At 39.9% G+C, this 13,922-nt stretch overlaps 1 protein-coding gene across 1 annotated transcript in view; it reads left to right on the top strand.

The window, feature by feature from the left end:
• Positions 1 to 14: 14 nt before the first annotated feature.
• ACOT12 (acyl-CoA thioesterase 12) overlaps positions 15 to 13,922 on the top strand; it is a 28,940-nt gene continuing 15,032 nt past the window's right edge. Inside the window, exons 1-6 of the mRNA XM_059834128.1 lie at positions 15 to 150; positions 2,829 to 2,898; positions 6,193 to 6,253; positions 7,304 to 7,405; positions 9,087 to 9,219; positions 11,128 to 11,278. Of these exons, the coding sequence (XP_059690111.1) occupies positions 15 to 150; positions 2,829 to 2,898; positions 6,193 to 6,253; positions 7,304 to 7,405; positions 9,087 to 9,219; positions 11,128 to 11,278 (653 nt within the window). The remainder of the gene's footprint in view (positions 151 to 2,828; positions 2,899 to 6,192; positions 6,254 to 7,303; positions 7,406 to 9,086; positions 9,220 to 11,127; positions 11,279 to 13,922) is intronic.

The raw sequence follows: 13,922 nt of genomic DNA, 5'->3' as shown, positions 1-13,922 counted from the left end.
TCACTCGCGGCGCCATGGAGCGGCGCGGGGCGGCGGTGGGCGGCGATGTCTGCATGTGCCAGACCGTCTTCCCGGCCCACGCCAACCACCGCGGGGAGCTGGGCGCCGGGCAGCTCCTCAAGTGGATGGACGCCACCGCCTGCCTCGCAGGTAGAAGGGCGGCAGCGGGCGGGCGGGTGCCGCGGGTGGCGGCGGGCGGGGAGGCGTCGCCGCAGGGCGGCGGGGAGAGGCGCCCCCGCCGCCATTTGCCCCCGGGGGCTGCCGGAGCCCCCGCCGCCCCTCGGAAATGCGCCTTAAACTCGCCGGCTGTGTGGGAACAGCGTCTCCTTTCCTGAAAATCGGTAGCCCCGTCCCGATACCTGCCGATGACAGGCGAGGAGGAGGCGGAATTTTGTCCCGGGGGAGGGGGGCTTGAGGGAAGATTTCGGGCGGGGCAGTGCGTGAGATTCGGGGGTTTAGACGAGGAACAGGTATCAAGGCAGTGAGAAAGCTTGTGGGGCTGGAGAGGAGTGTCAAATCTCGGGGGACAGCAAAGAAGGGGGTGACAGGGGTGGGTTAGCATGAGGAGAATTAAAAAAGAGAGCAGCAGAGGGAAAAAGTGATGGAAAGCAGAGAAATATTAGCAGAAGGAAAAGTACTAATTTAAGAATATTGGCACATGGGTGGACAAAAACAGCAGCCACAAACCCAACCAGCATGCAGAGAGCTCTGTGTCTGGTGTAACTCAGCTTCAAAAAATTTTAAAATCTCTTCAGCTAACTTCTGGAAGTGAAAGCCGCATCTAAAGCACTAAGAAAACCCAAGGCTCTGCCACCTCTGCTGTCAGTGAACTCCGTTTCCAAGTACGGCTGCATACATTAGCAGTCCATAATGAGCCTTGTGGAGAACAGCAGGTATATTTGGGGAACTCACGTCTGGATGGCGTCTCCATGCGATGCGGTGACCGTGCTGGGCTCACTGCGTCGGTGTGTGCTGCACTCAGCTTTACGTAATCTGCTTTTCCTATATAGAAAGAGTTGGGATCCTGAAGAACTTGTCCCACGCAATAACCCAGAAACTACCTAGCACGTAGCAACTTCCCAACGTGATCACTTCTTTTTTTAAGATTTATTCTAGCACAAAGGAGTCATTCGATTTCAGCCCTTCAGTGATTTACCCCTTAACAGTGCTCAGTGGAGAGACTCTGAACTGATCCCAGCAATCCCTGAACTTGAGTCCCTGCTCTGAAGTAGCAGAGTCTCAGCTGCTACAACGGTTCATCCTTGCTCCCTGGACTTCGGTTAAGTTGTGATGATCTTCATCAGCTGTGACTCTGCCCCCAGAGCTCACTTTCAATCCACCTTTCATAATTGCTTTTACTTGGTTAGGCTTAGGGCAGCAGCAGTCATTCATGCCACAGGGCTAAGCCCATCACACACAAAGGATTTTTAACATCTTTCCTCACAGCAAATTCAACATGCAGGCAGGGATTTGTTTGGCTTTACTGTCTTTCACCCGCATTAGTGCCAGCTGGTGCAGTTGCAAGTGCCTGGGCTTTGCACCTTCCTCATTTCATATCCTGCTACTTAAGATATGATCCACCTGGCTGCTTACTCACTTTTGAGTCTATTTATGGCTATCACCATTTTACTCATCACTTTGCATTACCTATCACAGTGGTGACTCCAGCCTCTTGGTCGTCAGTGACCTCTTCCCTTTCATCACAGTTTGCTGTCTGATAAGTGCCTTTGTGTGTTTTACCCTCGCATTTCCAAAGGGAACTCCTCAGACGCTGATATAACTCAATCACCACCCTCTAATTCCTCCAAGGTTTTTCTTGCAGTGCTCACTAAAAATATAGGGCTGCTTGGGAGTGAGAACTCTTTACCTGTTGAGCGGTGCTGTTTTCTAGGTTTCCTGCTAGTCCTCTCTTCTGCCTCTGTCACCTAGGAAACTTTTTGGAGTAGGGGATCCCTGTGTTTATACAGCTCCTAGTGTGGTGGAGATTTAGCCTCTGACTTGGAATTCTAGGTTGCTATGGTCAAATAAATAATAAATCACAATAACTTGCTGTAAAAAGATAACTATTGGGCTATTAAATATTAACAGTAAAGAAGATGTTTACCTTTTCCAGATAAACTTTCATACTTAATACAAAAAGGGTATTTAATTATTGGTTATTTTTCATAGCCAAATGCATCCTAGGGAGATGAAGAACACAGTTCAGATTTTGGTAAAAATATTGTACAATAAATAAATACTTGGTTTTGATTTTTTAAATCTTGTTTGTATTTTGTTTTATTTAATTACTGTGGTTTTAGCACAGCACTGAGGACATGTAGTTACCTGCTTTCCACTCTGTGACCATGCTAATAAGCCAGTAGATCTTTCTCCTGTGTCTGAGAATCGTCAGCTGACGCAAAGCTTCCACACTGGTTTAATATAGCTGATATTCACAACATCCAGGTTTGGGGGAGATTGCTGAGATTTCTATAGGCTTGTTGATGCTTTGTGACTCTTTTTGTCCTGCAACATGCTTGTTAACTCTCTCTTACCAGAATGTTCATTTTTAGAGAAAGACCTTAAGTAGAGCTTTTCAAACTGAGTAGAATCACTATCATCATCTAGTCTCGTCTCCTGATGTTACCCTTATTTCATGGTAAATATTAACTTTAATGTTATTTAGCTTCTTTTTTCTAAGGCGTCCACTGCAGACTTGCATTAGGGTGATCAAAGGAGGAAGTGGGATCTACTGTGTTTCATCTCTCTCTCTCATGCACAAGTATATAGGTGAACAGCTTGCTGCAAATGCAATGCGGTAACTGTGTGTCCATGTGTCTCTTTTGAAGCTGAGAAACATGCTGGTGTGTCTTGCGTGACAGCATCTATGGATGACATACAGTTTGAAGAGGCTGCCAGGTACAAAACCAGCTAACAGTCAAATATTTTTGTTCTAGATATTCTTATTTGGCAGAGATAAACTGAGGCATTATAAAATCTAAGATAGCAGGCCAATGAACTCCCCAGAGTCACAGGGTTAAGTCTCAAAATTGCTCTTTTCTATCTACGATAGCCTGACCCACCTAGAAAACAGATCAATTTCACAGGTCAAAAATAAACTGTAGTTACTTTGACTTGGCAACCTCGATGATCTTTGGCTCTAGTTAAAATGAATGCTGCAGGCCATTACTTACCTCTGTTAAATAAGGAATACATGCCTCTAACAGTTATTGTATGAATATTTTATTGTTGCAAGTGCTCTTTCAGTTTATTTCTTTCAGTTTCTCTTTCTTTCAGCTCTTTTAAAAAATGTGTTCATGTAGCAAAACAAATGTTTTGCATTTGTGATCACTAAATACTGACTGAGTCTACAAAATAATACAAAACTTGATTTTTATTTTAACCATTTTTCATTATTTTCCAAGGGATAAAAGTCACTGTAAGAGGAAATAGCACATTTATTCCTAAACCACATATTTACAGAAACTTAAAGCCATTAGTTTGTAGGTTTTGTGTGTTTTTACACCTTGTAATCTGGAAATTAATGAGTGCTTAGATGGGATTGGCCTGGTTACATAGACCAATGCACATGCAGTTGTCGTGACCGTGAGCCAAGCAACATTGGCTGTCAGATGTACAGCTAATATCAATTTAAAACTATTTGCAGTACATGAGTGTAAAATAAGCATCTGCTCACACTTCTGAACAGCAGATTTTTAGAGTAGTGGCCACTAAGTTGAGAACTAGAACCACTAACAAAGAAGTGAAGATGGTCATACTGAATCTAGAACTCAAAAGAATTTCCTGGTCTGTTTTACAAAATTAGTTTTAAAGTGTTTGTCCTGCCTGTAATTGTTCTGTGTTCTTAATTTTGTCCTTAGGAAGAAATCCTGTCTGTGAAAACTGTAATCAGAGAGTCCTACAAATGAAGTCAGGGTAATGTTATTCTTTCAGGCATGGTATTTCAGACTTCAGTAGCTTCAGGGCAATTTTCTCTCTTGTTTCTGAGAACAGAACAGAGCTGCTAAAATACGATGAAAATGCTTTTCCTTCCAAATTTGTTTCTAAGTATGTCTGTAGTTCTGTGTGTGCCAATGTTTCATTTTTAACAAGAATATAGGGTACAGGCATAGTAACTGTGAAGTGGTTTCAGTAATTATTTTTCAGCCTCACATCATGCCTAACATCCTGTTTGTAGCTTACTGTGTAATTTCTTAAATTTTGCCAGATCTTGTTGATTATACAAACATCTTGCATAAATAAGAGATCTCTTGTATCTCAGCCTAGTAAATTAAAAAGAAGTTTTGTAAGTTACCTGCTGTAAGGTTTCATTTACCTAACTCAGGTTACTGAATGTTCTGCAAGGATTAACTCTTGTGTGCGTAGTTCTTTTCAGTTGACATGGAAACAGAGTTTTCCACAAATCTATATATTGCAAAACTCAGTTTTATGCCATGATAAGGATTAAATCCCTCTTCCTTGTATTTTAACATGCAGCAGCTCAGTGGTAGTAAGAACATCTGATTTTAAATTACATTTATTTAAATCTTGTTAGTGCTCCATATGTGAATCATGTTCAGTTCATTCTGATGTATTTCAAAAGCTTTCTGCTGGTTACAAGTGAAAGTGTGGTGATCTGTGACTTCTGCCCTTACGTATCTATTTAAATTCCCAAGCTGATGAGCTCTCTTGGCTTACATAAATCAGTTTGTCCAAAGTCAAAATATGTGACACAATGTAAAACATTTCATTTTGAAACAACTCCTGAAAGTATATGAAAAGGCATTTCCCCATCATACTGTCTGACCATCTCAGTTCTGACATCTTTATTTCCTGATATGGCTGTGGACCCCAGAGGACTACACTTTTCTACAATGAAGTGTGAGTCCAGCTGCATAGCCTGTTTGGAGCACCAGGGGAGGTGTCTGTCAGTCAAGGTATCTAACGTCTGTGAAGTCCAAACCTGCCTTATTGCAGGACTGACGTCTCAGGCTGAGTGAGATCACGTCCAGCTTTGTCCTGCAGTTTCCTCAAAGGTGGACAGACCCAGACTTACCTCTCTCAATTGTTTGGTAACAATTCATTTGAAGTTCTGGCACTGAGAGAAGCAATTTAAGAAAAGCCTTACCTTAAATGTCAAAACCCTATTCATTAAATCAGGAAGAAATGATAAAGCAATTTTATTTTCTAAACAGAGGTCCTAACTGTGCCAAATCCTTAGCTGTAAATGCCTATTTCATAGGTACTCAAATGGTCTATTTTGCGGTCTCGGATGTAGCTAGCTGCACTTCACCTGCTCTGGGACTGATCTTCAGCAGTTACAAGGCAGTCTAAATTCCCTGAAGGCAGTGGACTGATGTCCAGTTATTTCGGCTGTGGTTCTGATTTATTGCACACATCGTGTCGTTTTACTGCTCTGCTCAATAAGACAACTTTAGCAGGAATGCCTTCTTTCCACTTTTTCAGCATTGGCTTGTGTTAGGAAGCCAGTATTAGGGGTTTGAAAACAAGGGTTACTCTTGTTATCAACACATAACAGGTACTTTAGAAATTGCAGAAGGAAAGTGAAAGTATTTTCTCATTTAAGTCTGATTCTATGTAGGTAAAAAGATATAATTCCATGTAGATATTCTATGTAGGTAAATGGGAAAGAATAGTTGTTCAGAGGTATGCTGTTAGGACAGAGGGTCATGCTGCAGCCCTGTTCTTGGCCACAGCTTGGAAAGTGAACTCTTTCCCCATCCTTCAAAGATGTCAAAGAGCACTTTTTGTCCTGGGATCATTTCCTCATGTGTGTATCTGTATGCTAGAGAAGGCACATGGAGTATATCTTGTGTGGCTTTGCAGCAGTGATTTGGTGTAACTCACAGCAAAATGTGCCTTTGAACAAAAGCAGAATCTAGGTCAAAATTTCTTGGGGCACCTGGGGCCTGGAGCACACCTGACATCATACAGACATCAGCAAGGAAAAGAAATGCTAGTATTAAGTTTATGCAGTTTTCTGAGTACCTAAAATCGTTATTGATCATGAATGAAGTCTGACTGATGAATAACAGTGCTAAACCTTTTTCAGTGCATTTTCAGTACAGCATGGAAGACACAGACCGATTAATGAGATTTTCTTCACTACTATTAGGAATACTGAGAGAGGCAGGTTCAAACCCTTATTAAGCTGCATGACTACAGACCACAAGATATTATTCTTCTTAACAGGGTTGGACAAGTTATTACCATCAAAGCAAAGGTGAACAGAGCATTCAAAACCAGCATGGAGGTAAGAGATCATCACTCTTATTCCTAACAATATTTAAAGATTAGAAGAGAAGTGGGAGGAGTGGAGGAATGCAACATGGGTCCAGTCTTACTTGTTTCAGAAGGAGCTTTGTGCAGATATCTAAACAAGAACACTGCCTAATGAAGCTGGTTTCATAATGACTATTACAATTGCATGTTTCCTGTAAAATAATCCATGTCAAAATAGAAACTGGGTCCTGAACACTTAAAATCTTTGGCAGGTGTAATGGACAGGTTGGGATAGGTGGTATTGGTCCAGTCCAAAGCTATTGACCTCTAAGCAGTCTTTGGATCAGAGCTAGGATCCACTGAATGGGTGGACTTCTAAGTATTTTTGAAACTTCTGATACAAAAATATTTATCTCAGGTGTATGCATGTTCTTACACTTCATCTTGTAACAAGTATGCAATGCGTTGCCCAATCACTTACTTGAAATCAGAATTGAACATTAAGGGTACTTTTCTCTGCATTGTGCCCAAGTCCAATTCTCATTAATATTAACAGGAGTGATGCATCTCACAGAAAGTGTATTCCAAAAGGTTCTAAATATTAGAAAAAAATCAGAAGCGTTGATGCATGTCAGGCCTGTCTCACAGAATCAAATACAGTGTTTCACCTTCAAGTGTTTTATTGTGTTTTATATGTTTATACAGACTTCTTGCTCATGCAGATCTTAGAAAGATTCAGTTGGGGACTCCAAATGGCACACAAGTAAACGGAAAGAGATATCCATAAAAGAAAATCTAAGTGTCTTTCCTATTTTTTATTTTACCCTACAAGTGATGCTAAACATAGATACACAGTTATTGCACTAAAAATCTTCTCAGAGGTCAGCGAGTATTGTGATGTTCTTATGTGTTCAGAGATGTATCAGTGATAGCAGCTCAGGTTTTTTTACCTTTTTTCTTTTAGATTTAAGAGACTGGACGTAATTAATTCGATAAACACTGCAGCATTTTGTCCCAACTCAACTGACAATGATGTAAATACCTTTTTTGTCTCCTTCCTCCACTACTTCCTTCCTTGTAGGTTGGCATCAAGGTTACAGTGCAGGACGTTTTGACCAATGTTGAAAAAATTGTGAGTGTGGCATATGCAACATATGTAGCCAAACCAGTTGGTGCTGGAAAGGTATTCTTTCTGTTTTCATTTATGCTTGAAGTTACTGGGACTGAGTTTCTGTGAAATAGCCCAACTTTTCTGGTTGTGAAACACAGGAAAATGTTCATACCTGTTTTTTCTGATAAGTAATATGAAAACAGCATGAAGTCCAGACTATACAGAGATTTTTTTTTTTTCCACATCTCTGCTCTGAATTTGTTAGGCTTTTATTATTGTTTCCACTTTCTCTTGCACATTTGCTAGTAATAGAACTGGTGTCTTTGTCAGGGCTGCAATATTGTCAGAGGCAAGCACTGGAAGAGAGATCCCTGTGAGTCTGCATGGTCTCTCTCCTTTTCAGAAACTGATCTATATATACATATTGAAACCTGCAAGGGTGTTGGGGGTGGGGTTTCTTTATCTTTCACTCCCCATTTTGAGGAGGTTGTTCAGACATCGCTATTCAGATAGAACACATTATTTTTAAGCTGGTTTCCAATCTAAATTAATTCTTTGCCATTTATGTTAATTAGTTTTCATGCCAATGTTGTTTCTTCTCCGGAGTGTTGGCTCCCTGGAGGCATTTAGAAATCAGTCATGGTACTGTTTGGCCTTCACATTGCTGTGCCAAACAGGCACAGTTCTTCTAAAGTTTTCATATGAGAAAAGCCAAATATTCCTCAGATCCTCTTAATAAACACCCTTTGTATGTAGTATTCTGCTTCCTTGAACATGAGTGACTAGAATCATATATCTGACTTTCCTGTCTCATTGGATGTGTTATGACAGTGCTCTTGAGGTGGGCCAGAAAGGAGGCAAGGAAACTGCAAGAGGGTTTGAGGGGAGACTCAAAGACTGAGAAACGTTAGCAGCACTGCTGCAGGACACACAATGTTGAATTTGTCTGTGTTGTAGTGCTTGTGCATTATTTTAAGGTTTCTGAGGCTAGACCTTGTAGACAAAGCACACAAGTGACTGTTTAGTGGCACCTCTGCAGTATTTATCTAAATGTAATAATTTCTTTAAGCCAGTACAGGTTTGGATTCAGTTTGTCATTGAAGTGACATACGCGGAATTTGCCCTTAAGGGAGAAGAAGGTCTGATCTTGGCGAGAGAAGGGTGTGTGTCTGGGCACAAGTAGCATTCTGGGCATAAATGTATAGAGTCTGAAGCTGCACCAGGTGCTGGGTGTTCATGTGTTTCTCCTCCACCTCAGAAAACCAGTGCTTCTTTGAAAATAGGTGAATATGGAGTGAATTGTGAAAGAGGGAGCAGCTCACTCTCACTGTGTAGTGAGTGGGAGCGGGCTCTGGGGTACACTTTCCCATAGACTACACCACTGATCAATGCGACAGGATTATTTTTCTGATACAAAAATTCAGTACTCAAACCTTCATATTAAGATCTTATTTTTCCTTTTTTTTCTTTTTTTTCTTTTTTCTTTTTTAAATGAGAACTGTCTTAAACTGTGTGTTTGCATGCATGTTTGCATTTAAAAGCACTTTGTCATTGAGTTTTAACAAATGATTCTGAAAGGATAATGCAGAATATCTTGAACTTTAACTCTGCACTTGTTTGCATTAATAGAACTTGTCATCTTGGACAGTTGATAGCTAAAGGTTGTAGAAAATGCTGATGCCATTTTAAGTTCAAAGAGCACTTCGTTATGATTATGGCATTCAGAACCTTTTTTTTTTTTTCATTTGCATAGATTGAATTAGAACCTGTAAAGCTTCTCTCTACAGAAGACCACCTGGAGCACACCCTGGCTATTGAGAGAAGAAGAATCCGACTGGGCTATGAACAGGTCTTTCAGAACCTAATGCAGGAGAGTAATAAGGAAGGTGATTACTGTGATCAGCATGGAAGATGGAACAAATTACTTACAGGCAGCTGGAAGGGAGGAAAAAAGCAGACAAAACATCTGAGTAGAGCTCCTTGAGGTTGTGGTATCATGTAGAAAAGCATGTGCCAGACTTGTGAGGGTGTGTAAGACAGTTACTCTAATAGAGTGGTATTTCTTTGTCTTTCAGAAATTCCAGATTTAAAAATGCAGGTTTGAAGGCCAATCATGCATTAAATAGATGTGAAATGCAGATCTTCATGTAGGTTATATGCGTAAGGTTTAACAGTTCACACAGAACTTCGCGCTACAGTAATAAAGTCCTATGATGCTAGTTGTAATGTAGATAGAAGGATAAAATGCACTCAGGCTTATGGCTATGTCTTTGCAAGAAAACACAAAGAAGTATGTTTATGCCGTGCAACAAGCAGGAGAAAATTCATTACATGGTGGTCAAAACAGGTAGAAAAAAAATTTAAATTCGTCATGACCGACTTAGAAAAATTGAGCCAAGAAACAGATTCATCTCTGTTTCTGATAGTGATCTCTGTTCTTAAAGGCAGTTGTGCTCAAAAGTTGCTGTGTTCCCCTGCAAAATAAATTATTCACAACAGTTAAGAAATATACTGATATTTGGAAAACCTGAGCTGTAACTCCATGTATAAACAACAGACATTTTGTGGTTTTACTGAGCAAAGATGAAATCTGTTGTAAATATAAATTCTAGTCTTAATAATTTAATAAGATTGTGTAGAACTGAAGAGACTTGTTTGCTACAAGCGAACAAGTTATTTGTCTTCATGGTAACTGTCTCATAGGAGACAGCTTAATACCATGAAAGACAAATCAGAGGTTGATGATCTTGGTTTCCACTGCCTTGCCTGGAAATTTCCTCAAGGATATTATCATTGTTAGCACTAATTCACCTCCTTAAGGAGACAGAACAAGCAAAATAGGGGAAAGAGAGGAGAAAATATTGCATGTAAAGGCTGCCAGGTAGCAAAAAATAAATCATATCCAGAAAGTGAAGTTTGTCTTCTGAGTGGTTCTTATGCAACAACTTAAGTAGGTCCAAAGTGCACGTCAGTCAAATGTGTCCACACATTTATATAATCATAAAGTTAGTTAATTATGGCAAAAGTCAAAAGTACAATTCAGGTCAAGTAGCTTCTAGCACAGATATGCACTTTTAAAATGACTGACATCATCTCATACCTAAACCTGTTCTTGCAAAATATAACTGAAAAAACAAAGACTAGAGTGAGGATGTACAGCTAAACATTTGAAGGTGGAATTGGAAATGCTCAGATAATGGAAAGTGGTTACTGATTCAGATCCGTATTTCTCTCTTTCATGTGTTCTATATTGTCTCTGGTAATCACAAGATTTGTAACAGGTTATGAAATAATCATGTCATACTCTAACGTTAATTAGACACATTTGCACAGGTGCCCATCGTACGTGCTGGTCAAAGTCTATGAAAGGCGTTTGAATAAGTCATAAACTGCTCTGACAACATCTATAAGAGGTCGTGCATAGCAACTATGAATAATCACAAGCACATGCTGAGGCTGTTGGCTGCCTGCATTCACAGCTAGCCAAGTTTCACAGTAACTGCTTCTGACACAGCTTCTTTAGAGGATATAGTGAGGACTGGGAAGGATCACTGTGCTGTGGTAGACTGCAGGGTGCATCATCCCCCACCTTTTACATCTCTTGGAAGAACAGAGCAAATCTTCAGCCTTTTGCTTCCCTTGCAAAGAACAGAGGTCTTCTCTGTCTTTCTTTTTTACTTCTTTTCATTGTGCGTGAAGCAAATTGCATGTTTCAGTAACTGGGGGTATTTTCTTCTTGGCTATCACAGTTACTAGCTGAAATAATTAATTAATACATTGCTGCCATATTTCAGATACTTTTGAAGAGGAAGATGCAGTTTCAACTGACCTTACGCATGTACAAAGTATTGAGCTTGTCCAACCTCCTCATGCAAACCACCATGGAAACACTTTTGGTGGCCAGATCATGGCTTGGATGGAGACAGTGGCAAGTATTTCAGCAAGGTGCTTTTCTACATCATAGTCTTTGCATATGGTTCTAGACAGATGTAATTTTAATATTAAGGGTTTTGCAGGGATTTATTTGTTGAAAAATACACACCCAAACCTTTGTGACTTTTCTTCCTCCTCAGATTGCAGGAGGCCTTTAAACTATTTATGTGGTACAGTTCCCACAGCATGCCACACCACTGTGGGAGTCAAATCTTCTTCTTCTTCTGTTACACATGCAGACCCTAAGGCAAAAGAGGCTACGTTATCCTCCTGAGAATCTCTGCAGAAAGTCAGCGTTGGACATAGGAATAGAAACTTGCCCTCCTTGTGGTTGGTGCAGTGTTTTAAAAGCAGAGTTAGTTGTTAAGTCAGGATAAAACCCTGTATCAATTAATTGATATCCAAAAATGAACAGCCTTCTAAATGCTAGTCTACAGATCCTTGTGCCAGAAGAATAATTGAGAGAAGAAGAAACAGGTGCTGTTTTTTTGGTGTGCACACAGAATAGATGCATAACCTTCAGCAAGTCACTTAATCTTTCAGGCTCTCTGAGTCCCACATCCTATGGGTTGTAATATTTTTAGCGGTTTAAAGGGCTCTGACATCTTCAGGTAATAAGTGCGAAGTATTTTTGCGACACAGCCTAGTATTGCTCGTTAGTATGGCCTAGACATAGAATCATTTAATTTCTCTTCCCCTGAAATCAAACCGTTGTTTTTCTCCCTCCTTGTTCTTGGACGCTGTACAAAGCTTCTTTGTAAGCAACACTTGAGTTTCAGTTTGAATACTCCTTGCATACCAAGTGACCTAATTCACTGCAGGGAAGTTAGATATGTTTTCTCTTTTTAAGTTTAATAATTAAATTAATTTGCCATTCATTATTCATACAGTTTTGATTTGTAGCCAGTAGTTGTACTGATAACAACAGATTTTCTGTAGTGGTTGGATAAACAGCTTGTTTTAGTAACATTAGAATGCACTGACTTTGTCCCAGTGTGTAATTTCATTGGCTTCAAAGGGATTGTTTCAGATTTTTGCCATAATATGACCCCAAATATTTACCTGTTTCCATTTGATAAATTTTACCTAGTGAGAGTCACAATTAGGTTTAAAAAGAGAAGGGAAACTTAAGCAAACCAAGTACTGAAAACATTTTCTTTGAACTAATGAATGTCAAACATGGTTTGTTCTGTTGAAAATTTCAGGCATAATACCTGGTGACAGAGGCTTGTTGAATATAGATTTTGTAGTTTATTCTTGAGAAATAGCTAGTCTTGCTACAAACCTTTTGTGAGGCCACTCACAATGAGACCTGACCTTTGAAAGTGCCAGTTAAGAGTTGCTGTGGCTACAAACTCTGATGGAGGAACAGAAGAGGAGGGCTAACCGTTGACGAATAAATTTCTGAGGGCGTTTTAAAGGTTACTCACTCTCCTCCCCCCTGCCCCCTCCCCCCCTTTTTTTTTGGCTGGAGAGTAAATGAAAATCCTGCAGATAGCAATAAAGCCATTTGACTATTAATATTATTAGTTTGAACTGGACTTTCTTATTTCTTACACTTGCAGTAAAAGCATTCAGGGCATAGTTTTCCAGGAAAATGGAATATTTAGGCCAAATTTCTGTTTTGTTCCTCTCATTTTCAATAGTATTGTGTTTGCATCTTTATAGTGAACATTGTAAATAAGTTCACCATTTAGCATTTTAAGTCAGAAAGGCAAATTATTCTTGATGAAATTACAAAGTCATTTGAATGTATTAGTCTATTAAAAAGATGTACCAGTCAATTAATTAGCTACAGATAATTGTGTGCATTTAACAATACTGGTACATTAGTTTGCAGAGTGCAGTTGAGTTAAAAGCTAGGAACGGTACAAAGCTGTATTTTCAAGTTTAAAAACTGCACAATGAAAAATCTGTTCTCAGATGTGCATATGGGATTCTTACCGAGGAGTTTTGCACACATGCATGAGGACAGAGTGTGTTTTTTCAAAATCTAAAAATAAATGGCATTATTGTATATTGTTCCCTATTCTTGTGATGCACAGAGATCCCAGTAAAGGGTGGAGCTTTGACTACATTTAGAACTGCTGAAGAAACCTAATTTTTGGCCACTTTGGAGAGCTTGCAAACTAGGTCCCAATTCCACAAACCCTTAAGCTGTATCTGTACTACAGATTTTTTTCTGGAACGTCTGTGAAGGTCACAGAAGCAATGAGGTGTTTGAATTCCCTAGTGTAGATGACACAGTATTGCAAAACTTTTCCTTTAGCAGTGTAGCTGGGTTTGATCAGGTGTGTAGCTGTTTGTCCACTGTACTGGTCCAAGCAGCAGCTTTGCTAGTACACTTATGGTAAGGGTGCTTCCCTGGCACAATCTTCCGTACTAGACCAGCAATATTTTACCAGAGTGGCTACAGCCTATTCCACAAGCAGTTCAAAGAGACTGCTAATTGAACACAGTACAGGATCAGGTCTGAAACAAGAAAAGACAGGTGAGCAGACACACTGTGCAATTGGAAGGACAAAGGGAACAGAATTACTAAGATCTGTGTGTTTGTAATACACTATTGTGAAATTCAGCCAACAGTTCTGTGTTTCTGAATTGATAAATGATCAGTTCAACATCTTTCTATCCCTTTGTATGTGCAAAGACGAGT

Source organism: Gavia stellata, chromosome Z (assembly GCF_030936135.1).
Source record: "Gavia stellata isolate bGavSte3 chromosome Z, bGavSte3.hap2, whole genome shotgun sequence".
Lineage (NCBI taxonomy): Eukaryota > Metazoa > Chordata > Aves > Gaviiformes > Gaviidae > Gavia > Gavia stellata.
Note: the sequence above shows the minus strand (reverse complement) of the source record. Positions and strands in the feature narration are given on the sequence as shown.